The 27,655-nt window shown below is 37.6% G+C and overlaps 3 protein-coding genes across 5 annotated transcripts; 2 read left to right on the forward strand and 1 right to left on the reverse strand.

The window, feature by feature from the left end:
- Nucleotides 1–7,650: 7,650 nt before the first annotated feature.
- On the reverse strand, nt 7,651–8,417 carry LOC103519449 (voltage-dependent anion-selective channel-like). Its single transcript, XM_017448255.1, has 2 exons — nt 8,221–8,417; nt 7,651–7,888 (listed from the first exon to the last, which is right to left on the reverse strand). The coding sequence occupies exons 1-2, from the start codon at nt 8,415–8,417 to the stop codon at nt 7,651–7,653; spliced, it is 435 nt and encodes a 144-aa protein (XP_017303744.1).
- Nucleotides 8,418–11,746: 3,329 nt separating this feature from the next.
- Nucleotides 11,747–16,756, forward strand: LOC103519383. Of its 3 annotated transcripts, none has more exons than XM_026830924.1 (4): nt 11,747–11,826; nt 13,841–14,468; nt 15,858–16,049; nt 16,475–16,756. In XM_026830924.1, the coding sequence occupies exons 2-4, from the start codon at nt 13,847–13,849 to the stop codon at nt 16,591–16,593; spliced, it is 933 nt and encodes a 310-aa protein (XP_026686725.1). In that variant the 5' UTR covers nt 11,747–11,826; nt 13,841–13,846; the 3' UTR covers nt 16,594–16,756. The 3 variants fall into 3 exon arrangements, with proteins under 3 accessions (XP_026686725.1, XP_026686729.1, XP_008482694.1); XM_026830928.1 differs by lacking the exon at nt 11,747–11,826 and adding an exon at nt 13,633–13,724; XM_008484472.2 differs by lacking the exon at nt 11,747–11,826 and adding an exon at nt 13,649–13,802.
- A 2,946-nt stretch (nt 16,757–19,702) lies between these two features.
- On the forward strand, nt 19,703–21,360 carry LOC103519393 (homeobox protein extradenticle). The gene has a single exon (XM_008484482.3). The coding sequence runs from the start codon at nt 20,116–20,118 to the stop codon at nt 21,181–21,183; it is 1,068 nt and encodes a 355-aa protein (XP_008482704.1). The 5' UTR covers nt 19,703–20,115; the 3' UTR covers nt 21,184–21,360.
- The last annotated feature ends 6,295 nt before the right edge of the window (nt 21,361–27,655 follow it).

Raw genomic sequence — 27,655 nt, forward strand, 5'->3', positions numbered from 1 at the left:
CGGGAGGGAGAGAGATGATGTGTGCGAGAGAGGCACATGATTGATGGGTTAGGTGAACAAAGAAAAGATAAAGCCTACATAAATATTTGGATAACAAAGAAGAAAAAAAAAGTGTGATGTTTGAACATCATACGACTTTCTATTGGGTCTATTGGGTTAAAAAAAATCTGGTGTGAACATCACACGACTTTCCTTATCCTATTGAATGATGCTTATTTAAGTGTTCTTTTAGCCTAACTTTTACAATATCTCTAACCGTTTTGTCACTATAGCTGAAAACCGCCAAAAAACGGTCGAAATCTGTCCAAAAGCGGTCAAAACGTTCCTTCTTCTTCTTCCGTTCCTTCTTCTTCTTCTTCTTCTTCTTCCGTTCCTTCTACTTCTTCTTCTTCTTCTTTATCTGAACGGGTTGGCTGGACACATTACCTACTTGTTGTGTCTACTTCAGAGTGAACTTGAGCTCTTCACACAAGTAATGACCACCTGAAGAGTCCGTCTTGCTTACTCCGGGCCTCTTTGGGTGGTGAACCCGCGACCGTGACATGTGTGGCGGACCCTAGCCTCGTTAGAACAAAAACATCCCATCCAAAATGAGCGATAGTAGCCTGAGTATCTGAGTAAGAAAATCTTCAAACCAAATATTCTTCTCTTCTTCTGTTTCAGTCACGTCACCCAGTTCCAGCACGTGTCTGTCACGCCTACCTTTGCACCACATCACGCTACTCGTATCAGTAGTCACGTCACTAGGTCTACACCGGAGGTAGTTTGAATCACGTGACTTCCATTGACGTGACTGAAGAGACCAGTCTCAAGATTGAGGAAAAGCAACAAAGCTGTGAATGCCTGATAGATTGACGTATTGAAGATGGAAAATTGGAGATCAAAATTGTTACCAGCGCAGCGAATCGGCGATAGCAAGTTGAATACGCAGGTTCCCAATGATTCACTGAAGTTAAGCAACGCTGCGCGTGGTACGGGTGACCATCTGGACTATCGCGTGCTGCTGGCTTTTCCCGACCCCACTCAGGCGGTGTGAGCTTTTCTGAGGAGGCGAGTACTTTGTCGTCAAAAGGAGGGTAAAACCCCCATCACTGAAAACCCTAGCAGTTATGCAGAGATGTTAAACCCATAGATCACCAAGAAAAAGCCATTTCAACATCAGTTTTTGGGAAAAAGTCAGTCGTAAAACTCCCATGTAAAACCCTGTATTCAAATTAAGGGAGGATATTTTGGCAATGAATCCGAAATGTTTAATCATGTAGATATACTAGGAAAGTGGAGGTGCTTGTATAAATACCCTAGCATTTTGTGAATATTATTATCAAGTTACCCCGACTATCAGTGGTGCAGATGTAAGTAGCTATGCGGGTGAAAGGTAAATTTATGTCCCTAGCTCCCTACCATGATAATTTTATGACCCCAATACCATAATTATAACGATTATGAAGATAATGGTCATGGTCCCATGTGAAGGGTAATGTGCGGTTTACGGTTTGCGTATTGCGTTTCTGATTTAGGGGACAAAAGAGTAAGTTTCCCTTTGTAAATATCATTAATTTTGAACCTACCAACTACAATACTGATGGAAAAATACATACTACATTTTCTAAATACCTACACTCTAAACATCCAGGTCTAAACTAAAACCCAATGTTAACAAGAATGGTGGACATTATCAGTTCTAGGTGACACAACAAAAACGGACTAATAAAAATTGTCAAGCTAAAAACATAAAACTCACTTCCTTCGTTAAATAATCCTTTCAGCGAGTCACGTGTCTTGAATAAGATTGGATTCTAATTCAAATTTATAAATCCGTTACACACTCTGATTCGAAAATGAACTTTCGCATTTTTGTCAAACCTTGTTAAAAACAAATCTAAAAGTTCGTGGATTTTAAGAATGAATTTCATTTCGAGAACCCCCCCTCACATTACTCGAGCCCTAATGAGGGCAAAGTTTATTCACATTTTCCTATTAACCCTTTGAGGCATTCTATTATGTACTTAGGTAGGTACCTATCAATACTTACGACTTTGCATAAAAAGCTAGAACATTCATTTCCGCGAGAAACTCTTGGTCTCACGTTGTTGGAAAGGGTTAAAGCACTGTTGGAAAGGGTTAAAGCACTTTTTTTTTTAGCACTCTATAACTACTAAAGGATTTAGTGACGGAGGATTTACCCACCATTTTGCGACAAGCTATAATCTTACACACATCCTGGGGGACGGTAAAAGCCAGCAGCAGCCGTTGCGTTGGCTGTACCCAGTTAGATAAATCTCAATAATTGCCCTGATGTATTAGGTACTAGGTATATGGAGGTACTGTAATTCATAATGTATTATTAATTACCTACCTACTTAACAATAAAATTCAAGACATTAAAAGGGTTAAGAATTAAAATCTTCGCTCTAATTTGGAAATTTTCACAAACTTAGAGGAGAAAAACTTTTTTTCCGAAAATGTGATTAGAAAATTTTAAGAATATGTAAATGAAGTCGAAAGAAAAGAAGAGGGGACAAAAAATATTCGTAAATTTTAGAACCCCCTTGTAATCTTTCTCTGTTTTGTAATCTTTCTCTTCTTTCTATGCTCTTTATTCTCTTTTTTTACACATTCCTCACTGTTTCTCTCCCTCTGTTTTCGCTTTTTTATACGTCATGTTTTTTGTTTCGCTTGATTAAAAGATTACTTTTAACTAATGTTGGAAAGTCTCTTGAATCCCTTTTTATGACTTGTGCATCTGTACAATTACTTACCACAATCAATAAAAGATCTAAAAAGATTATTGCTTCACCTCTGTTTCTATTTCGTAGCGAATGAAACAGCTGCTACATTAGACTCGTATGGTCTGTGTTGTAGTATACCCATCCCGTAGTATGTATCTCATCAGATGGCGGACACAATAGGTGCTGGGTGAACACGAGAACACCTAATGTACGGATCTACACATTACCTTGTGTCATTTTAAACTTTTAGCTAAATATAAACACTGTTCAAGTCCTTCTAAGAATGAAATTCCGTATTTCTACCTATATCTTTGCTCCAGTTTGGTATTTGTCTACTTTATTGTATGGGGATATTCTTTAACTTTTTCCTCCTTCAAGTCTTGCAGCATTTTTTATTATCTCCTCTATTTGTCTTCGCTCTCTATTTGCCTTATTTTTCAATATCCGGTAGCAATTCTACTCTTCATGTATCTTCTTCTTTTCCTAAGAAGCCCTTCTCTTCATTCACCTTGTGTCAATTTAAACTTTTAGCTAAATATAAACTGTTCAAGTCCTTCTAAGAATCAAATACCGTATTTCTATATCTTTGCTCCAGTTTAGTATTTGTCTACTTTATTGTATGGGGATATTCTTTAACTTTTTTCCTCCTTCAAGTCTTGCAGCATTTTTTATTATCTTCTCTATTTGTCTTCGCTTTCTATTTGCCTTATTTTTCAATATCCGGTAGCAATTCTACTCTTCATGTATCTTCTTCTTTTCCTAAGAAGCCCTTCTCTTCATTCACTTTGTCTATGTTTCTTTCTGTAATTGCTATGGTCTTATCGTCCCGAAATCGAAGAGAGAAGGAAGACAGGATAGGAGAAAGCCAGCCGTTCCGAGAACGACCATTATTGCGTTTCTGATTTAGGGGACAAAAGAGTAAGTTTCCCTTTGTAAATATCATTAATTTTGAACCTACCAACTACAATACTGATGGAAAAATACATACTACATTTTCTAAATACCTACACTCTAAACATCCAGGTCTAAACTAAAACCCAATGTTAACAAGAATGGTGGACATTATCATGACTAAGAAATTAACATTTAGTTCAACATTGGGTTGTAGATCAAGACATGAGTTTTTTTTTTTTTTTTTTTTTTTTTTTTTTTTTTTACCTACCTACCTATCTAATATACCTTATTTTAAATTAGATAAAAATTAACAAGAATGAATTGTTTATTATTCAAAGGCTAAGAATAGAGTGGACCGGAGAACAAAGAGCGTAGAGCTTTTTGCTCTCGGTTCTGTACGGTTTGAGATCGTCGCTTCCCTGTAGGTAGGTACAATGGTACCTACATATCTGGTCGATGCTCTTCTATGCTCTCCGGCCACTCTGTTTTCAGCCTAATGCAGTTAACAGTAAATCTCTAAAAAACATTTCGGACTGTTAATTAGTCCGGCACAATTTTGCAATGTTTGCACTTTTTATGCTTTTTTCATCTCAACGGATACTTCTTTAATGCATCAAAAAAATTCTCCTAGTGCCGATACCGACCCAAAACTATCATAGAATAGAAAATTACCTAGGCCTGGTCAGCGCAGGGGCTATAGATAGTTGGAGTGCATCTAGGCCCGATTCCACGAACGATCCTGCACTTCTCCGTTTGGCCAATACTTTCAGCGTTTGCTGTAAAACTAAGTGAGGAAGTGCAGATTCGTTTGTGAAATAAGGCCCTGTTCCCGAATGATCACTGAAAGTTAACCATTAACCAACGCACAAATAGGCAAATACACACTCCATTTTGTGAACTGCTATCTCTAATCTGGTCCTAATAACTGCTGTTTCTAAAACACAAAACAAATAACACAGGTAATAACACAATGTCTTTATAATTTATTACCACTTACCACTTGATTATTTTTGAACGAAGTTATTGTACATAGAGAAAATTTGAAATAAATAAATAAAATTATTATAAAAAGAAAATACATGATTGTTTTCTCATTTCTTGTCAGGCCTGAGTTTCAGTTAGTCGACAGCCGTCGATCGATGACTTAAACCGTCCACACTGTCTTGACAACATAGATTCACCTCGTCGTCGATCGACGGCCGTCAACTATATAATATGTGTGGACAGTTGGACACAGCTTAAACCTGCATGTCATCAGTTAGCTTGCAATGAAAAGCGCCTGACTTCTGTACGCTCTGGATCGCGGATTAAATTTCAGCCCAGGGCGAACTTTACCCTCAACAGTGGTTCGTTCTCGGAACGGCAGGCTTTCTCCTAACCTGCCTTCCTTCTCTCTTCGCTTTCGGGACGATAAGACCTCCTTAGCTACAGTTCCCTCCATCAAACTTCTTGAAAATGAAGCAGCAGAAGAAAAACAATGGAAAAGAGAGGTATTCGTTACATGAAAGTCGAAACTGCACAGCTGAATTTAAACATCAAAAAAGATTAACAGCACTCAGACTTGAAGATATTAAATCGTATCAAGGGGGAGGAATTCCTTCTCATGCAGATATCTCTTTCTTTCTTCTTCATTTCTCCTTCCTTCTGACTTCATCCTTATTATTCAATATAACGAGTATTAGTATTATTATCACTCTTTTTTTACCATTCAATTTGAAATTCTTTCTAGCACTTAGTTTCTATTTTCATGTCGGCTTCCTCACTTCTTGTCCTTCTTAGTTCATGAGAAGGGAGAGGGAAGGAATAAGGAATTAAGAGGGAGAGGAGAGAGAGAATTAAGAGCGGGGGGAGATATTGAGGAAATCAAGAGAGAGGGAGGCAAGGTATTGGGGAAGAGAGAGGGAGAGTGAAATTAAGAGAGGAAGAGGAGGAGAGGGAGGGAGGGAGATTTTGAGGTAAATAAGAGAGGGGAAGGGGAGAGTAAAAGAGAGGAGGAGGAGGAGGTAAAAGGGGGTAGGGAAAGATACTGAAGAAATAAAGAGGGGAGGAGTTCAGGGTAGAGGGAGGGATATATTGAGGGAATTATAAGATTCAATTATTCCCCGACACCAACGTTGCCAAGTTTTGCACCCCAGGGATAAGCAAGGTAGTGGGGAAGAGACAGGGAGAGTGAAATTAAGAGAGGAAGAGGAGGAGAGGGAGGGAGATTTTGAGGTAAATAAGAGAGGGGAAGGAGAGAGTAAAAGAAAAAGAGGAGGAGGAGGAGGTAAAAGGGGGTAGGGAAAGATACTGAAGAAATTAAGAGAGGAGGAGTTAAGGGTAGAGGGAGGGATATATTGAGGGAATTATAAGATTCAATTATTCCCCGACACCAACGTTGCCAAGTTTTGCACCCCAGGGATAAAATGCACCCGGGGGTGCAATAGAGCGATCCGGAAATCCTATAGGTGTTTATAGTAAAATATTGTGTAGGTGTTAACTTTTCTTCTTCTTCTTCTTCTTCTTCTTCTTCTTCTTCTTCTTCTTCTTCTTCTTCAAGCGCTAGGTCTCAGGTTCGATTTCCGCCCGAGCGAACTTTATCCTAAGCAGGTAAGGTTCGTGCGCGACGGCTGGCTTTCTCCTATCCTATCTTCCTTCTGTCTTTGATTTCGAAGCTATACCCAAACTTACACATTGGTGTGGAATACAAAATCGCTGCCCACAAAGCCAAGAGATAATCTGTTAGCCTTCAGCTTGGCAGGGGGAGGAAGACAAATATGAAGATAGGGAGGAGGAAGCTGAGAGAAGGAGGGAGCAGAAAAGAAGTAGGAGCTTACAGGAGGGATTCTCTGAGAGCAGATTGTGAGGAAAGAAGGGAGATATTGTGAAGAAAGAAGGGGGATATTGTGAAGACAGAAGAGAGATATTGTGAAGAAAGAAGGGGGATATTGCGAAGACAGAAGGGGGATATTGTGAAGACAGAAGAGAGACTGCGAAAGAAGTGGTAGGGAGAGAGACTGCGAAAGAAGTGGTAGGGAGAGAAATATTAAGAGAATTTCGCTCGCGTCAGCAAATCAGGGTCTTGTGAAAGTTAATCTTGCTAGGTACTGCAGCCTGCAGCACTTTGAATTGGACACCAAAGGAGACCAAAATATTGTTTCTGAACGTCCAGAGGGCCTAAGGATCAGTCAATCCTTTCACCATCGGGCAACCATCTCCGAGTGGTTTCCAGATAGAACCCCATCTCACGAAGACGGAAACGTGGAGAAGACCAAACGCGTTGAATGTAGGTATACCTGTTCTCGACAGACGACTAGAATTAAACAACGTTGTGTCTGATTGGCATCTGGACAAGTGTCCGTCACAAAACATTAATAAAATTCATCAGTTGCCTCCTTTTATCAACATCCTGTATTCAATATCTTTCAATAAAACACAGAACAAAATAGAGATATTATTATTCCTGTGTACAAAGCTCTTTCTTCTTCCCCTTCCTCTTCTCCTTTTCCTCCTTCCGTCCTCTCTTTCTTAGTTTTTCATATTTTTCTTCTCTTTCTCTTTTTATTCTCTTTTTCCTTCTCTTCCTCCCAGTCCTTATTCCCCCTCATCCTCCACTTCTTATTCTTTTTTCTCAATTTTTTATGAAGAGAAAATTGCAGTAGATTTGACAGAGGGAAAAAGGATGAGTGAGAGAGGTAAATAAGAGAAGGAACAGATGGAGAAAGAGAGTCAAAAAGAAAGACAAAAGGGGAGTGAGAAACAGAGAGAGGGTAACAAAGAGGAACGTAAATGGAGATGTAAAGTGAGGAAAACGTAGTTAGGGGACGAGAGAGGAAAATAAAATGGGGAAAAGGTATGCTAAGCGTTAAAAATGGCACAAAGCTGAGTTAAAACATTGAATTTTAGAAAGAGAAAAAAATCCCTCATATTATATTTTGAATTTTTCCCCCGCAACCAATAACTCGATGTGATTTCTCAATTCAAAGATATGGTATCTTAAGGCTAAAAAAAAAAAAAAGAAATCATATTGATCTCGGGTACCTAAGCTTTATATATGTACACAACAAAATAACTCACCATCATTCAACTTCTGGGAGTAGCCAAGTCCAATTTGGCTTGCGTTGTTCACCTTGGCTCGTACACTGGCCTGGTTCTCCAGGTCGTACTTGCACCCAAATGCAAACTTGGTGTCGTTTGACTCCGAGGACCAGGCGAGCTGAACACCGGTCTCCAGTTTGGGTCCCAGCTTCTGGTACACGGTACCGCCAAACAGTTTGCCGTCGTCACTAGAGAAAAGACAGAGTATGTTACATACCTCATGTACCTACTTGTAATTGAAATTGAAATTTATTTACTTGCATCAAGTATACATTATAATGTCGCAAGGGTAAATACATGAAAGAATAAGTATAATGGACAATTCTGCCAAATAACGAACAAAATTACCAGACTAGTTAGCTTGGAGGGTGGCGCGTCTGCCTTACAAGCGCTAGGTCTCAGGTTCGATTTCCGCCCGAGCGAACTTTATCCTAAGCAGGTAAGGTTCGTGCGCGACGGCTGGCTTTCTCCTATCCTATCTTCCTTCTGTCTTTGATTTCGAAGCTATACCCAAACTTACACATTGGTGTGGAATACAAAATCGCTGCCCACAAAGCCAAGAGATAATCTGTTAGCCTTCAGCTTGGCATCCTTGGAGTCGAATTTGAGAGAGTAACCACACAGCCATCCTGTAAAAGAAAAAAAAATATCACCATGGTTGTAGAGTCTTTCAATTTCAACGAAGACAATAGACAATAAATTGGTCACATAATCCATCCCTAGTCAAATCACTCGCCAGTGTTGACTCCGCCATGGTTATGGATTACCTGAACAAATTGAACCTATACCACCTTATATAATATAACGAAGATTGCGGAGCGAACGACCTACTAATAGGTTCTTTGGAATGGAGCAGTGCATGTCTTGCTATTATTAAAAATCTTGTATAATGAGTAGATAATAACTAGCTTTGAATTTACCAGAGAATTTTCTTTCCCCAACAAAAACACACTTACCTAACCATTTAAAAGCACTAGTTCATGTTTAATCAAAGTAACCTTGACCTATCAAAAATTGTATGTTGCAGATCTAACTAACATCCTTTTTATCAATCTGATATGCTTAATTTCTTCACTAATGGTTATGGACACAGTTTTTTTTTATGATTAACAAATTTTTATCATGAATAGGTACCCACCTACTTCTCTAGCATCAAGTGTTACAAGTTTTCTTTCAAGAATTCAAAGATGTTTTCAAGAATTCAAATTTCAAGAATTCAAAATGCCTAATTGAAGAGTAATTTTATTATCTTCAACCTTAGAGAATTTCATCTTATATTCCTAATTAGATGTGAAATTATATGAGAAAACCCCAAAATCCCACCTCTGCAAATTGTTAATCTTGAATAGAGCCATAAAAAGTTCTAAGTAGGTACCTACATACCTACTTACTTAACTTCAATGATGGGGATGTAATTTAGGTGTCTCAGGGAATGACTTACAGTGAAATAGACCTCAGGGTGATCAAAGTGCTAAGCTCAAAAACAATCTAATGGTAATAGAGAAAACCTCAGAACATTTTTTCCTGTTCTTCTAGGAGAGATAATTAGAAGTAAATTTATAGGTAGGTAATTGAAAATAATTATGTTGCAAATTGGACATTAGTTTCATTTTCTTACAGGAACTTACTAGAAAGAAAATGTAGGTAGGTAGATATGTATTAGGAGAATAATTCCATTATTGTGTAATCTGTATGGTTTTTTTTTTTTTTTTTAATTTGTGCACAGAGTATTTTCTGTAGATAAAAAAGTATCAGTGTTGCATATGACAGAAGGTTTGATTCCTGGTTGGTAAGTGTCTGATTTTAATAATTATTTGGTTTTTTGGTTACAGTGATTATCGAAACCTATATTTTATGAGTGTGAGTGTCATTTCCCTATAAAAGTATATAACCACCAATTCTACAATCTTGTTTTGAAATCTTTGTTTATCTCTTGGCATGCTTTAAGACTGTGCTCAGATTAAACAAAACCTCCTTTGTGAAAGTGACATGCCATGTAGGTACCCCTTCACAATTCTTTCTAAGTAATGGGTCAAGTAAAGATTGAGTAATTTAACATGGATACTTCAAGTTGGAAGATATCACACTTGGCTGTCAGCATTTGAAAATTTTCACCATGTGTTGAAACTTAACTAGCCCTGGTTCCAAATGTTCTAATCTTGTATTTTTACCTAAATGTTGATGAATTTGACAGGATAGAAGGTGGTTTCTAGTGAATTTAACTTCATTTCCCTTCCTAAATCATCAATAGAAAGGATATAATTTGGGTTTTGAAACCCAAAAACTAATCAAAACCTTATTTACGGTAAAAGAAATAGTCAAAATTGATGGGAGTAAAATCATCAAACCATCAGCAAGTACTCTATTAGCCAAAATGTTGCAATTAAAATGGAGGTTAGGTTTTACTGAGTCACACATCACAAACTGCCAGACAATCAATAATATCCTTTCTTTATTACATTTTCTGAGAATGTGCCACGATCTACTTTGATCCATGAACCATGAATAACCTATACCTGCTTCTGTTATCATTATCACTGGGCTAGGGACTAGGGCGGTGTGATAAGCAATAGAGCAAATTAGGCTAAATTATATTAGGCTACCTGACAAAGTAGGTGAGGCTTGACATGAAAGAAATCCCCAAATATTGGGAGAGTTTACAAGTGAACACAGCAAGAGGTGGTGGAAATGAAGAGATCACAAGTAGTGGAAGGAATAGGGTTAGGATTTGGTTATAAATAAAGGTTTCTACATTAGGAAAGCAAAGTGAGACAAGTTAATTCCATCGGCATGGCATGTCGCCTGGTTAGCACCGGGTCCAGGGGGGTTCTTGTCAAGGTAATTGTACAAAAATATTTCTCACAATATTGTCATGTAGAGCCTAGATACATGCACTGTATTTAAGTTATGATGGAATATTAAAGAAGAAATAGGTATGTACCTTAACCTTTCAAACCATTCTACAAGCATTATTTATAAGTACCTAGTTCTAGGGCATCAAAGTTTTGCAATTTGTCAAGTAAAAATTTGTTAAGTTGCTTTTAGTGCAGCCCAGAGGAAAAGTACCAAAGAAACACAGTGAAGGTGGAGTATCTGAGAAACAAGTCAATCCATTTCAATGAAGATTGTGTTTACTTCACCACTAATTGTCACATTGTTGGCTGTGTGGTGTAGGTTCTTTGGAATGGAGCAGTGCATGTCTTGCTATTATTAAAAATCTTGTATAATGAGTAGATAATAACTAGCTTTGAATTTACCAGAGAATTTTCTTTCCCCAACAAAAACACACTTACCTAACCATTTAAAAGCACTAGTTCATGTTTAATCAAAGTAACCTTGACCTATCAAAAATTGTATGTTGCAGATCTAACTAACATCCTTTTTATCAATCTGATATGCTTAATTTCTTCACTAATGGTTATGGACACAGTTTTTTTTTATGATTAACAAATTTTTATCATGAATAGGTACCCACCTACTTCTCTAGCATCAAGTGTTACAAGTTTTCTTTCAAGAATTCAAAGATGTTTTCAAGAATTCAAATTTCAAGAATTCAAAATGCCTAATTGAAGAGTAATTTTATTATCTTCAACCTTAGAGAATTTCATCTTATATTCCTAATTAGATGTGAAATTATATGAGAAAACCCCAAAATCCCACCTCTGCAAATTGTTAATCTTGAATAGAGCCATAAAAAGTTCTAAGTAGGTACCTACATACCTACTTACTTAACTTCAATGATGGGGATGTAATTTAGGTGTCTCAGGGAATGACTTACAGTGAAATAGACCTCAGGGTGATCAAAGTGCTAAGCTCAAAAACAATCTAATGGTAATAGAGAAAACCTCAGAACATTTTTTCCTGTTCTTCTAGGAGAGATAATTAGAAGTAAATTTATAGGTAGGTAATTGAAAATAATTATGTTGCAAATTGGACATTAGTTTCATTTTCTTACAGGAACTTACTAGAAAGAAAATGTAGGTAGGTAGATATGTATTAGGAGAATAATTCCATTATTGTGTAATCTGTATGGTTTTTTTTTTTTTTTTTAATTTGTGCACAGAGTATTTTCTGTAGATAAAAAAGTATCAGTGTTGCATATGACAGAAGGTTTGATTCCTGGTTGGTAAGTGTCTGATTTTAATAATTATTTGGTTTTTTGGTTACAGTGATTATCGAAACCTATATTTTATGAGTGTGAGTGTCATTTCCCTATAAAAGTATATAACCACCAATTCTACAATCTTGTTTTGAAATCTTTGTTTATCTCTTGGCATGCTTTAAGACTGTGCTCAGATTAAACAAAACCTCCTTTGTGAAAGTGACATGCCATGTAGGTACCCCTTCACAATTCTTTCTAAGTAATGGGTCAAGTAAAGATTGAGTAATTTAACATGGATACTTCAAGTTGGAAGATATCACACTTGGCTGTCAGCATTTGAAAATTTTCACCATGTGTTGAAACTTAACTAGCCCTGGTTCCAAATGTTCTAATCTTGTATTTTTACCTAAATGTTGATGAATTTGACAGGATAGAAGGTGGTTTCTAGTGAATTTAACTTCATTTCCCTTCCTAAATCATCAATAGAAAGGATATAATTTGGGTTTTGAAACCCAAAAACTAATCAAAACCTTATTTACGGTAAAAGAAATAGTCAAAATTGATGGGAGTAAAATCATCAAACCATCAGCAAGTACTCTATTAGCCAAAATGTTGCAATTAAAATGGAGGTTAGGTTTTACTGAGTCACACATCACAAACTGCCAGACAATCAATAATATCCTTTCTTTATTACATTTTCTGAGAATGTGCCACGATCTACTTTGATCCATGAACCATGAATAACCTATACCTGCTTCTGTTATCATTATCACTAGGCTAGGGACTAGGGCGGTGTGATGAGCAATAGAGCAAATTAGGCTACCTGACAAAGTAGGTGAGGCTTGACATGAAAGAAATCCCCAAATATTGGGAAAGTTTACAAGTGAACACAGCAAGAGGTGATGGAAATGAAGAGATCACAAGTAGTGGAAGGAATAGGGTTAGGATTTGGTTAGAAATAAAGGTTTCTACATTAGGAAAGCGAAGTGAGACAAGTTAATTCCATCGGCATGGCATGTCGCCTGGTTAGCACCGGGTCCAGGGGGTTATTGTCAAGGTAAAGGTCGATGTAAAGCCGAAAATCCATCACCAAAACTTAATCACAATAAACAAAGGCGTACTTACTTAGGTTGGGTGGAAAATGGAACCTAAACACAAGTTTTTTTACTGGGGAAAGTGTTTTTCTTGGAAAGTTTTTTGGAAATTTTCACCGATTTCACCTCATCAATGGCCGGAGAGAAAAAATTAACGAGATTACCCGAACTTGAACGAAGCGTACTGCTGTAGGTTGTGACGTCATACACGCAAATGGGGTCACAAATCATCTGGGAAAATACACGGCACATTGCATTGGAACAACAATTTCCAGGCGTTTTATGTCTATTCATCTTTGATGCCTCTCACATTTTACCTTTTGAATTTGAACACGACTTGAACCGATTCGATTTTTACTTTCTATTATTTCTTTTAAAAATTCTGGTTGGATGATTTAAATTAAAATTAAATTTGCATCTTAAGGTACTCAAGTACTTATAAATAGGTAGGTATCTGTGGTACTTATCGTAAATACTACATGCTTAACTTATCGGGCTTTACACCTGACTCAAAATAATGATGTATGTAGGTATGTATCAAGATTACCTAGGTACCTAGTAGGTAGATAGATAAGTAGGTACTTACCTACATTATAATATTATGGATTAGTCATCTCAAAGGCTCAAGTGTTATGCAATTTATGAGCTAGAATAGGCAGGTAAGTGTCATTTGTTATGCAAATAGACATTTTACAATTCACAATCGTCTCAATGACAAGAATAATAATTTTATTATTCACAGGAAGCAAATGCTAAGTGCATAATCGTTTTCAATTTCTAACTACTTACCTACTTTTTTACGTGTTCGTGTTATCTAGGGAGTACTGAGTACCTACGATGAGAAAACAAACAAACAAATTTGAATATAAATCTCGTTTCCATTCATCATTTTGGCTCACCTTTGAGGTAAGTGATAGGTACCTATCCACCCTGTATGATTTCAGGCCAAGATGAGGACAACCCTGTTTATATCATGCCTCCTTGTTTTGAGTCTTTCAACTTATTCTCTACCTCTGCCAGAAATATCAACCCCGAAGGCGCAGGTAGCGTCTCTGCCCCAACTACCAAGTCTTATTCAACCGCAGATTGGCGTTAGTAAAGCGCAGGCAGACATTAAACCAGAGAGAGACATTTTGCCGCAAACATCAAGCCGTACTGAACCACTGATAGTCGCTGACAAATCTCAAACTGCCGCTGATGTCGAGCCGCAAAAAGTCGTTATTAAAACAAAGATGGCCTCTTTGCCTCAAATACCCAACATTATCGAACTGCAGAAAGCCGTTATCACACCGAAAACAATCGTCAATGAATCGCAAACAGTTAACAAACCAAAAACTGAAAAAACTGACCCTCTGCCCCAAATATCAAACCGGATAGAACCGCAAACAACCACTATCAAACCAGACACGATTGTTATTAAACCGCAAACAATCGTTATAAAACCGGAGACTTCCGGTATTGAACCGCAGACAATTGTTGTTCAACCACAGATTGTCGTTATTGAACCACAGAAGGGCGTTACTAATCCGCAAACAGCTGTCATCGGTTCAATGCCAAATATTCCGATTCCAGGTAAGTGAAAACCAGCTTATCTCACCGAGATCCAAGTAGCTTCCCAAAGGATTCTTTGATAGCTCTTGAGTGCTTTAAAAAGATCGCAGTCAGCCTAGTTAGCTTTGAGGGTAGCTTGTCTGCTTTGTAAGTGTTTGGTCGCGTTAATAAACCAAAGACAAACCCTCTGCCCCAAATATCAAACCGTATCAAACCGCAAACAACTACCATCAAACCAGACACGATTGTTATTAAACCGAAGACAATATTGAGTGGTCCTGTGCCAGACTTGCCTAACCCTCAGTTTCTTCAAATTGAGATAATGAGACCTAAAGTTGGGCCAAATTTTAAAACCCTGAAATGAAGTATAACAGTTAATAAACCAAAGACATACCCTCTGGCCCAAATATCAAACCGTATCGAACCGCAAACAACCACCATCAAACCAGACACGATTGTTATTAAACCGAAGACAATTGAGTGGTCCGGTGCCAGACTTGCCTAACCCTCAGTTTCTTCAAATTGAGATAATGAGACCTAAAGTTGGGCCAAATTTTAAAACCCTGAAATGAAGTATTCCAGCAGCATAGTATTTCATGTAGTCAGACATTTGGAAACATAGTTGTCGATGCTGGGAACAGATCTTTTTTAGTACTTCCTCCTAATGGAGGTAACTCGAAATTTTCAAATTTGTGGGTTAGGCAAGTCTGGCACCGGACCACTCAATTGTTGTTCAACCACAGATAGTCGTTATTGAACAGCTGTTATTGATTCAATGCCAAATATTCCGAGTCCAGGTAAGTGAAAACCAGATTACCTCATGAAGATCCAGAGTTTTCCAAATAAAATTAATATAGATAGGTACTTTAATGACGCTCTAGAAGTCTAAAATATAACGGATAGGTACCTACATTGGTTTCTCTATGTGTAGTACGTGCGGAGCTAGGGGGACATTCTGGGAACTTTATTGTCGGACCTCGTATTTCTAATACTCAAATTATTATCTATACAATTTGACTACAAGCGCTTCAACAATTAATATAGGTACTTTAATGACGCTCTAGAAGTCTAAAATATAACGAATATTACGGATACATTGGTTTCTCTATGTGTAGTACGTGCGGAGCTATGGGGGCATTCCGGGAACTTTATTGTCGGACCTCGTATTTCTAATTACATACTCAAATTATTATCTATACAATTTGACTACAAGCGTTTCAACTGAGGTCTTCTCAGAACGAGCGACAGACGAGGGGTTTGCCCTTCATTCGGCGACAAGCTACTTCCCTAATCCCTCCTCACCCAACCTGAGTGGGACTGGGAAAAGCCAGCGCACGCGATTGCCACACATGCCGCTGCGCGCGGCTGGCTTGGACCAATTCAATCCTCTCCTATTGTGTATGTTTGCAGAGGTTGCTGTTACAACGAAAATTTACCAGAATAGGAAATGGTTTCCTCGAATTGATGAATGTCCGCCGGGAGAAGTCATGGAAGCCGGGAAGTGCAGACCAGAGGAATTGGATACAGAGTCCTGGCCGAGCAAGACATGTCCAGAAGATCAAGTCCTGGACGAGAACAATGTTTGCAAAGAGAAAGTACCGGGTAAGGAAAAAGTTACGCAATCCCGGAATATTTTTTGATCTACCTTAGATAAAACTAGTCAGAGAAAGAAAAAAAAATTGCCAGCCTATTAGTTAGCTCGGTGGGTAGAGCATCTGCCTTATAAGCTCTAAGTCTCGGGGTCGATTCCCGCCCGGCGCGGATTTTATCCTGAAGGTTCGTTCTCGGAACGGCTAGCTTTCTCCTATCCTGTCTTCCTTCTCTCTTCAATTTCGGGACGATATAAGACCCTAGCAGTTACAGTTCCCTTTGTATCAAACCTCTGAAACATTTTTTCTTATGTTTTCATATCACACAAGGTGACAATGGTACAGGCAAGAGGTGACCAACTTTTACACCAGCCTACATAATTATTTCTTCAAAGAAAGGAAAAATCAAATTTCTTCCATTTTGTTGTTTGTTTCTAGACACTCCTCCACCAGCAAGTTCGGTTATTCAGTCGAGAATTTTCGATCCGGCAAAAACGTGTCCAGATAATCAAACATTGGTGGGTAATGTGTGCCGGAATAAGGATTTTGAACGTTAAACTCTGTATGAATACTCAAACTCAACTGTTCAATTATTTAACTCATTTGGATGGTTTCGAATTTCTGATCCAGTTCAACAGTTCCCAATTAGACATGTTCGACTGTAGTGCAGAATTTGATAAAAATGGTTAAAGGTTGGAACTAAAAATTCCTTAAATAGGCAAAGTTACATATTTGAGTGGATTCTTCTACAAACAGTTTACCATTTTTAAGTGGAAGTTTTTTTTTTTTTTTTTTTTTTTACTTTTTTTTCTATCTCCTAATAAATCATAAATCAAGATTATCGACTGACTGGCTCACTGGCTCCCGAGTTCTCGACAGGCGACAGGTCACTAAAGTTAAGCAACTGGAAGCGTGGCAGTTAATTAGTCATCTTGGGAGGTAAGTAGCTATTTTTACTTGGGAAAAATTTATCTGCCCAATATAATGAAGGCCTAAAAAAGTTTATTCACAAATTTCACGATGATTTGCTTGTTTTCATTTAAAAATTCCACACACACACACATACAACATCAGGTACTAGCTGTATTACCTGAACATCCTTAATAATCTCTGCTTGGATTTTGCAGTTTTTCAGTGCAGTCTCGAACTGGCGTTTTTTCAGCTCTACTCACGGTCTAAGAAAGGTGATTGCTTTGCGGCAGACATCGCCCTCAGAAGCATACCTAAACCTACTAAAAATGTAATTTTCATTGACGTCATCAGAGCAACATTCAATAAGAAAGTCGTGTGATTTTCTTTTTTTGTCAAAAAATCCTTTAAATGAGAAGACTTTGCCTCTAGAGCAAGGTTTGGCTATAACCAGGTTTGACTGTAACAAATCCCATGATTAATGAGGACCACACATGACTGTAAACTATGGGAAACTTGAAGAGGAATCGACTGTGGAATTCAAAGTGCTACCCATTGTTTTCAAATGGGAAAATAGAATTGCAAAAATAGTGTCCTCACTGAGGAATTTGGCTCAGTCTGAAACCTCGAACAAAATAATTAGGTGAATGATAATGACATGTTTCTTGTCCCCTCTTGTTTTTTTTTTTTTTTTTTTTTTTTTTTAAGTAGGTTCAAATAAAGTGTTTAAAGCTTAAAGAGTTTAAACTGACTTTAAATGTATAACTGCTGACGTTTTTAGTAAAGGGGATTACCCTCCATTCGGCAACCTCACATTAACCTTCGTGTGTAAGGCCTAAACAAGAAAGCAAGCAGCACGTTCCCCAGATCATCACCCATCCGGATATCAACCAAGCACAACGTTACTTAACTTCAGAAAAAAAAAAATGCTCATATCTAAAGGAAATTTAGCTAAAAATCTACCCAAACATTGTTTCATACTCGTACAAGAACAGAGTCCGCAAGGAAGCCCGTGCTTCTCGCGTTGAGGTAGGTCGGGTTTAAATTAATGTTCCTAATGTCTGAAACCACACTAAACTTCTTGTTAAACATAAATTATAATAAATTTACACTCCTCGTATAGTAGGTACGAGACAAGTCACTTCTTCTTTTTTCACCATCCTATTTTATCAGATCCTCGTAAAAGTGACGTCACAACGTTGCATTGCGTTTTGCATAAGTTTGGATTTTTTTGTAACAATAGAGAGAGAGGGAGAGAGAGAGAGAAAGAAGATACAAAAACAGTTGCTTCAGTTCCGTTTTCCTCCTCTCCCAAAACTTTTTTTCATCTCCCTCCATCTTCATACTACACTCTCTGACTCTCTCTCTCTCTCTCTCTCTCTCTATCTATCTATCTTTCTCTCTCTATCTATCTCTCCCTCTCTCCCTCTCTCTCTCTCTCTCTCTCTTTCTTTCTCCCTATTTCAAATCTTCCCTTCTATCTCCCTTTCTCTTTATACGATTTCCCTCCCTCTCCTCTCTCACAAACCTCTCCCTCCTTCCCCAGCAGATCCTTAGGAACATAACATCCCTGTAGAAACAATTCCGAATCTGTTCTCCTGTATCCCATCCCGTTCTCCCCTCCTGATGATTCTTCTCACTTAAGATATTTAATTAAAACAAAGATAAATGGATTCTGCTAAACAATGGTAATGGACATTTCCTCAATCAGCGAAGTAGAGGCCTATAATCAAACTACCGACGGGATGTGTATTGCTCGGAAGATGCGGCTTACTAAATGCCTCTCAACAGTTTCAACATCTGTCACTTAACTGCTATCTAGTGGTCCAGTCATCCAGTGAACTCGCTAAGAAAAGAGAGTCCCTCTGGACTCCTGAAGACGCTATCGAGCCTCAACGGGGTCCTCAAAAGCACGATCCGGTTCAAAGTCTAATGGGCAAACGTTACCGACGGGATGTGTATTGCTCGGAAGATGCGGCTTACTAAATGCCTCTTAACAGTTTCAACATCTTACACCCATATTTATGAACAAAATGCTGGCTCTTAAGTTCGTGCTAAGCATAGTCTCAAGGCATTTGACTGTTCAATTTTGACTTGAGACTGATCTAAGAACGATCATTCTTGTTCATAAATACGAGTGTGTGAGTCACTTAACTGCTAACTAGTGGTCCAGTCATGCAGTGAACTCGCTAAGAAAGGAGAGTCCCTCTGGACTCCTGAAGACGCTATCGAGCCTCAACGGGGTCCTCAAAAGCACGATCCGGTTCAAAGTCTAATGGGCAAATGTCCTTTGGATGTTGAATACTTTTAAGGTAAATCGAACAAACCGTTCGCAGCCTAGAGGACCTCGAAGGTCCGTAACTTCTTTCGATCAAATTCATATTGTACCACGTGCAGATATCACCTGAAGTCGGAAGTATTGTTGTAATGATAACTACTCGTAACCTAGATAGAAATCTTGGGCTGTAGGTATCTTTCGGGTGTGGATAAAGAACCAACATCATGTCTACGAACTTTTCCCAGTCTAGTTGTAGTTTGGCATAGGCTATTTTCAGAAGACCCAGAAGTTTTGCAATTTCTAGATTTTTTAGCCGGGAAACCAAGTCTTTTTTGCTCCCAGCATAAAGTACGCCCCAATGTGTTGTATTGTAGTTCTATGTTCAGATGATGTAGACGTCTGTAACAATATTGTTAGGTTGAGATGCGCAAACTCCCATCTCATTGGTCGCGAGTTCAAGGCTTGCTCGTGTGTGTATCTGTTGTTGTTTCTTCATGTAAATAGCATTTGGGTAGCACAGAGTACACATCAGTGCTCGCCAGATTTTTTGTTTATCGTTAATTTACATGTAGATTGTCGTGTATTAAAAAATTAAATGACTTGTTTTTCTCTTCCTAACAAATAAGTATTTTTTTCTACATAATTTCGTCTTAAAATCGCGCTTTATCGTGGCGTGTTCCGCGAGTAGTTCATTTCGATTATAATTCCTTTTAAAAATAAATAATTTTCTTTCGTTTTCCCTCGTAATAAAATTTTCCGTTGTTTCCCTCAGTGCACTTTCAATCAATAACAACTTTGTATACGTATAATTGTTACCATGTTTTATTTTTTAACGTAAACTGTTATTCTGTTTAATTCGAGATTATTCTGTGGAATTAAGTGATTGTTCAACATGGATGATAGAATGCATCCCGTGGGAATCATGGGACAGCAGCAAGCGTACGGATTGGATCATGGAACACCAACACCAGACCTCGAACCTAGGAAACAAGACATTGGTGAAATCCTGCAGCAAATCATGAATATAACAGATCAATGTCTGGATGAAGCTCAAGCCAGGAAGCACACGTTGAATTGCCATAGGATGAAACCCTCCTTGTTCAGTGTCCTTTGCGAAATCAAGGAAAAAACTGTCCTTAGTCTGAGAAACACACAAGAGGAAGAACCCCCTGATCCACAACTGATGAGGTTGGACAACATGCTTATTGCTGAAGGAGTGGCAGGACCTGAGAAAGGTGGAGGTGCTAATGCGGCAGCTAGTGCATCTGCTGCAGCTTCAGGAGGTCCTGGACAACCAGACAATGCTATAGAACACTCTGACTACAGAGCAAAACTAGCTCAGATCCGACAAATTTACCACCAAGAATTAGAAAAGTATGAACAGGCATGTAATGAGTTCACGACACATGTAATGAATCTACTGCGAGAACAATCCAGGACGAGGCCCATCACACCGAAAGAGATAGAGAGGATGGTACAGATCATCCACAAGAAATTCTCATCCATCCAAATGCAATTGAAGCAAAGCACATGTGAGGCTGTCATGATACTCAGATCCAGATTCCTTGATGCTAGAAGGAAAAGGCGAAACTTTAGCAAGCAAGCCTCTGAGATCCTTAATGAATACTTCTACTCCCACCTAAGCAATCCATACCCGTCAGAAGAAGCAAAGGAGGAGCTGGCTAGGAAATGCAATATTACAGTATCTCAAGTAAGTAATTGGTTTGGCAACAAACGAATTCGCTATAAAAAGAACATCGGTAAAGCCCAAGAAGAAGCGAACCTCTATGCAGCCAAGAAAGCAGCCGGTGCTTCCCCATACAGCATGGGTCCCTCCTCCCAAGGTACACCCACACCGATGATGTCTCCAGCACCCCCCGGGGGGCCCCAGGACAGCATGGGATACAGCGTGAATATGAACGGGGACTACAGCTCTCCCATGTCTGGTTATGACTCTTGAGTATTCCCGCCACTCAAATATGAGGAAGATGAAGAAGAGTAAAAGCTCCTCATGAGGTGTGTAAGTAATTCTTGTAATGTGTAACTACCTTTGTAATTTCATTGTAATCATGCGATTTAGTACCTACCTCTCTTTCTTTTGATGCTTCATTCGTTTTCTGGCCTATTTCATAACTGCAATTTCATGAAAGGCTTCGACTCTTTTAGTATTTTTCTTCCTGTCCATTGCTGAATGATTCAAGAGGCCTTACCCATAATCTGAAATACTCCAATATGGTTGGTATCTTGATTCATCTTTGTAATTTCATTGTAATCATACGATTTAGTACCTACCTCTCTTTCTTTTGATGCTTCATTCATTTTCTGGCCTATTTCATAACTGCAATTTCATGAAAGGCTTCGACTCTTTTAGTATTTTCCTTCCTGTCCATTGCTGAATGATTCAAGAGGCCTTACCTATAATCTAAAATACTCCAATATGGTTGGTATCTTGATTCATAGCGAAATGGACTTAACCTATGTAATCCACGTATACGTCTTTTTGCCTTTGATTGTTAAAACTACCTATAAAGTATTTTCCTTCCTGTCCATTGCTGAATGATTCAAGAGGCCTTACCCATAATCTGAAATACTCCAATATTGTTGGTATCTTGATTCATAGCGAAATGGACTTAACCTATGTAATCCACGTATACGTCTTTTTGCCTTTGATTGTTAAAACTACCTATAAGAACCTGTTGTTTACATTTTACTTTCACGTTACCAGGAAATTTGCTTGTAATGTTATCTATTCTAACAGACTATATTAAGTACCACAGATAGCTTTATAGCAAATAATTGACATCCACCATCTTCCCGTTTTATAATGATCATCTCTTAGGTTCATATTTGCCGAACATTATCTCAAAATGCACGAGAGTTTTACCAAACTCACCTGAGATACGTACCTATTTAGGTCTTTAACACCTCATACAAGTCATTTTACTTTCACGTTACCAGGAAATTTGCTTGTAATGTTATCTAACAGACTATATTAAGTACCTCAGATAGCTTTTTAGCAAATAATTGACATCCACCATCTTCCCGTTTCATAATGATCATCTCTTAGGTACCTTAGGTTCATACTTGCCGAATATTATTTCAAAAGGCACGAGAGTTTTACCAAACTCACCTGAGATACGTACCTATTTAGGTTTTTAACACCTTATGCAAGGTTCATTTTTCAACATTATCTCCCTAACGCCGGCAATATCTTGAACAAAATGAAAACGAATCAGTTGAAACAAGGAACACAATGATTGAGGTCATAAAAAATAATGAAGAAGTCAACTACATGGGTATTTCAAATTCTGGAGGTAACATTCACGACCAATAAAGCAGTCTAGACTTTACTTCATAACTTGAGATAATTATAGCATGGTGTAAGGGACAGTGAGGGTTCATACTTGCCGAACATTATCTCAAAATGCACGAGAGTTTTACCAAACTCACCTGAGATACGTACCTATTTAGGTCTTTAACACCTCATACAAGGTTCATTTTTCAACATTATCTCCCTAACGCCGGCAATATCTCGAACAAAATGAAAACGAATCAGTTGGAACAAGGAACACAATGATTGAGGTCATAAAAAATAATGAAGAAGCCAACTACACGGGTATTTCAAGTTCTGGAGGTAACATTCACGACCAATAAAGCAGTCTAGACTTTACTTCATAACTTGAGATAATTATAGCATGGTGTAAGGGACAGTGATATAATTATTGCGGTGATCCAGGACTATCCTGACCTCAGAACCAGATCAGTCTAAGGTTTAGAAGTTTCTTAAAGACGTCTGACTCGACCATAATTATATATATAATCTAGAGATAAGGATCCATATTGATGTTGTGTATTTTCCTTTCAAATTCAAAGTGACCCATATTTTATCAACATTACGAGTAGTAAAGTGGTACATACTTGGTTTCAGAACATACCTTTTGTCACTTCATGAGAACACCTAAATGAGGATACAATCAATTCAGGCAGTTGGCATCTTATTTAGATGGTGATGTTTTGTGCTAGTAGGTAATAAGTCAATAAATAATTCAAATACTTATTTGTATAACACCCTCCAAAGTCATGTTTCCCTAGAAATGCAGATACCTACTGACTAGCCCTCCCAAATTGAACCTACGCCCCCCTTTTTATTTGAAAAGGACAAAAACGTCAAACATTTCAAACCAGTCTCAAGATCTTGTTTTTATTTTAATTTCAATTTCTTTCGGTTCACGTCCCTATCGGTAGAATTTTTAATTCACCCCGAAGGACTCCTGAAACCCTCCTGTCAGAAACATGTCACTTGAAAAAGAAATCTTGAAAAAAAGTTATGAACACATTTATGGTTGATAATTGCTGAAATACAGGAATCGTAAACAACCTGTTAATCTGATTGTTGACATTTTAAACTTCAACATTATAAATTTGATTACTGACATTTCTTGGAATTTAATCATTGGTCGCGCGTGAAAGACCGAAAGGTGAAGAGTACATAACGTAGAAACCCTATAGTTAAATTAACTTTGCAGTTTTAAATGCCTTGTTTGCAAATTTTACTTCTTCAATAATACTATTAAATTGTTTTAAATATGGAAAATGTTCCTCTAATAACAAAATTTGTGTGCTCCATTTTTAGAAGCATTAGGGGTGCTTTCTTAGACCCTTGTAGTTAATTGCCTCAATACCTACTGTCATTTTATTTTTCGTTAGATTTATAAAATTATACCTACTCTCCTTTTTTGTCACACAATATTATACTAAAAGATATAAATCTACACAAAAGCTGTGAAGTTGAATGTATACGATTAATTTTTATTTATTTACTGTATTTATTTTTAATTATAATAAGATATTTTATAATTAATGAAAAAATAAAAAGATAAGTGATATTTGATTTTTAAAAACGATGATCTATGATGAGAATTTAGAGTTGTTGTTTTTCCAAAACCGATTATTAGGATTCATTTTAGCCTTTCCAAAGCAGATTGATAGATATACTCTTTTCAAAAGTTTCAAGCTTTCATTCATCTCAGTAGATAGGAACGAATCCTAATTTACTTATATTGAAAAAAAATCTGTGAAATTAATTGGAATTTAATTAATCATATCCTATCCAAGATGTCGATTTCAACCTCATTTTTGGATCAATATTGAAAAAGGTATCCTTCTTATTACAAAACATAAAAGATGTCGATGAAGTTTACTCCATAAGCTCGTAAGTTTATCCGGATAATAGATGGATCGAAATCGAATGCTCGATCCGACCTCCGACATCAATTAAATTTCACGTCAATCAAAAAACCCGACAGAACATTTCGAACAGTGAAATTAAACAAAGCTCTCGCACAGTGTCTCCACTCTTAGTGATTTTTCACTAAATTTAGTGAATTCTTGGCAAATCTAGTGATTTAGTGATTTGAGGTCAAAATCTAAGGCTTATACAGAATCACTTCTTTACACATCTCGGTTCTCGCCTGGACACTGAAAATCACACTTCAAAATCAGTTCCAGAGATCAGTCCATCCGAAGAAGGATCGATATGATTTCGTAAAGCGGGAAACAAAATACACAAACTCTGACTTGAAAGTTGAAAAAGATATTCTTAATGACAAAGCAGCAACCTCAGGTGTTCTCAACGTGATTATATGAACGAAGAAACGTAAGAAATACTCCCGCTGGGATTTTTTAAAGCCCCCTAGGGTCAGATGTAAAAAAAAATATGAAATGTTACCTGAGTAAAAGTGAACGCCGCTCAGCACAGGTATCAAGCCAAGTCCATTAGCTTGTTTGCTTTCATTTTTCTTCAAAGTTGTTTTCTTTAGGACGGGAAAGAGAAAGAAATTGAGGGTGGATAAAGTCCCTAAGCTAAGTCTGTGATGAACTTGCATGGTCTTATACAGAATCACTTCTTTACACATCTCGGTTCTCGCCTGGACACTGAAAATCACACTTCAAAATCAGGTCCAGTGATCAGTCTATCCGAAGAAGGATCGATAGGATTTCGTAAAGCGGGAAACAAAATACACAAACTCTGACTTGAAAGTTGAAAAAGATATTCTTAATGACAAAGCAGCAACCTCAGGTGTTCTCAACGTGATTATATGAACGAAGAAACGTAAGAAATACTCCCGCTGGGATTTTTTAAAGCCCCCTAGGGTCAGATGTAAAAAAAAATATGAAATGTTACCTGAGTAAAAGTGAACGCCGCTCAGCACAGGTATCAAGCCAAGTCCATTAGCTTGTTTGCTTTCATTTTTCTTCAAAGTTGTTTTCTTTAGGACGGGAAAGAGAAAGAAATTGAGGGTGGATAAAGTCCCTAAGCTAAGTCTGTAATGAACTTGTTCTGACTTTCTATGATCTGATGGAGTTATCAATTTGGATAATTTATTTTTCTTGTTAATCAATAGTAGAATAAATTTATCCAACACCCTCACACAATGCATCTTTAATACAGGCTTCTCAACCATGCCTTCATAAAGCTGTCAGCTATTGTCAGTGCAGTTTACAGTTATATTGAAAACTATTTTGATACACCATGTAACACATTATTTGATCACATACTGCTCTCGCAGTTTGACTTGTAATAGAAGATCCGAGTAATTATAATGATATGTTTCAGATTGGGAACTTGTAATTAAGATCCGAAGGAATAAGTGTAGATATAGGTACCAAGAAAAAATATACCTACATAAGAAGATATGTTGAGGTATGTTTCTGATATTATCTAATAAATCTAATTTAATGAAATACCTAAGGGGTACTGACTGAACTGATATAATATTATGTTCTTCTTCTTTTAGTTTTCTACGTTCGTAACATTTAACTACAAAGATGTCTTTATTCAGTTTGTTAATCTAGCTAGGTAGATACATAATATCGGTTTGCCATTTCCGTAACTTCTAAAGATATACGTTAATATAGGGTGGGGAATAAAATGTAGGTATGTTGTTGACAGGTACTTACCTCTATACTCGTACGTAAAATCTGGCATCTCATAATGCGTCAAAAGAAATGTGTGTCACAAACATGGTCTTAAACAGAATCACTTCTTTACACATCTCGGTTCTCGCCTGGACACTGAAAATGACACTTCAAAATCAGGTCCAGTGATCAGTCTATCCGAATAAGGATCGGTACGATTTCGTAAAGTGGGAAACAAAATACACAAACTCTGACTTGAAAGTTGAAAAAGATATTCTTAATGACAAAGCAGCAACCTCAGGTGTTCTCAACGTGATTCACAAACATTGAGTCAGCCCTACACCGTCACAAGAAATGACCCACAATCATTGGGAAATTCGGAAAATTTTATTTTAACAATAGGTATTTGTTGAAAGAACTTTTTTGGGTAAGTTTTCAGCACAGTTAGTAATTTTCGCTCCCGCTGGGATTTTTTAAAGCCCCCTAGGGTCAGATGTAAAAAAAATATGAAATGTTACCTGAGTAAAAGTGAACGCCGCTCAGCACAGGTATCAAGCCAAGTCCATTAGCTTGTTTGCTTTCATTTTGGGTAAGTTTTCAGCACATTTTCACTTACGTACTTACATCACTTTTTTTTTCTCACTAGAGCAGCCTTTAACTGCGGAGATTACATCAATCAGGCTTTTTTGCAACCCCACCTTTTAAAGCTAGAATTTCAACCAACTCAATTTTTTCCTCACGAGGCTAAGTTCAGGCTGACACGTGTTTTCCCAGACCGTAATCCGTCTTAACCACGCATAACGTTGGATGAACTTGTTCTGACTTTCTATGATCTGATGGAGTTATCAATTTGGATAATTTATTTTTCTTGCTAATCAATAGTAGAATAAATTGATCCAACACCCTCACACAATGCATCTTTAATACAGGCTTCTCAACAATGCCTTCATAAAGCTGTCAGCTATTATCAGTGCAGTTTACAGTTATATTGAAAACTATTTTGATACACCATGTAACACATTATTTGATCACATGTGTAATAGACACAGTAAAGACCCAAGCAGACCAACTGCAATAGGACTGTTATCTGAGCCTAGATACCTGATGTGGTTGTTATCTACTGACCTACCTATTCTGACAAGCATCATGCCGTAACTGTCAGGGGAGTCACGATAAGAATGTCACCTGTCAGAGAATCACGGCCGTCATTAACAGTGTTGCCATTAGCCATGTTGCCAAGGTCAGTGACAATGAGCGTTACGGTACCTGGATGCGTTTCTGTCGAAATCCAATGATGTGAACTTTATTAATGACTTTAATGAGATATTACAAAGTCGAAAACATGATTTTAATGGATCGAACAATTTAATACACCACTAAGATATATGAATTCCTTTAACAAAAGAGTACCTAAATTATTGAAGAAAGTAAAAATGCGATGGAGTTCCTATGGTGGTTGTCAAAATTTATTTTATTTATTTCGATAACAACAATTCAGTTATAATCAGTTTAAA

This window comes from Diaphorina citri, unplaced genomic scaffold (assembly GCF_000475195.1).
Source record: "Diaphorina citri unplaced genomic scaffold, Diaci psyllid genome assembly version 1.1 scaffold65, whole genome shotgun sequence".
NCBI classification, from domain to species: Eukaryota; Metazoa; Arthropoda; class Insecta; order Hemiptera; family Psyllidae; genus Diaphorina; species Diaphorina citri.

Bases quoted from the DNA above. Each gene is read 5' to 3' on its own strand.
- LOC103519449 (XM_017448255.1), bottom strand. From the start codon at position 8,417: ATGGATTATGTGACCAATTTATTGTCTATTGTCTTCGTTGAAATTGAA. The intron at 7,889-8,220 runs GTAAGTTTGGGT...TCTTTTCTCTAG, and splicing joins TTTGTATTCCACACCAATGT to TGACGACGGCAAACTGTTTG.
- LOC103519383 (XM_008484472.2), top strand. From the start codon at position 13,734: ATGAGAAAACAAACAAACAAATTTGAATATAAATCTCGTTTCCATTCA. The intron at 14,469-15,857 runs GTAAGTGAAAAC...GTATGTTTGCAG, and splicing joins GCCAAATATTCCGATTCCAG to AGGTTGCTGTTACAACGAAA. The intron at 16,050-16,474 runs GTAAGGAAAAAG...GTTTGTTTCTAG, and splicing joins TTGCAAAGAGAAAGTACCGG to ACACTCCTCCACCAGCAAGT.
- LOC103519393 (XM_008484482.3), top strand. From the start codon at position 20,116: ATGGATGATAGAATGCATCCCGTGGGAATCATGGGACAGCAGCAAGCG.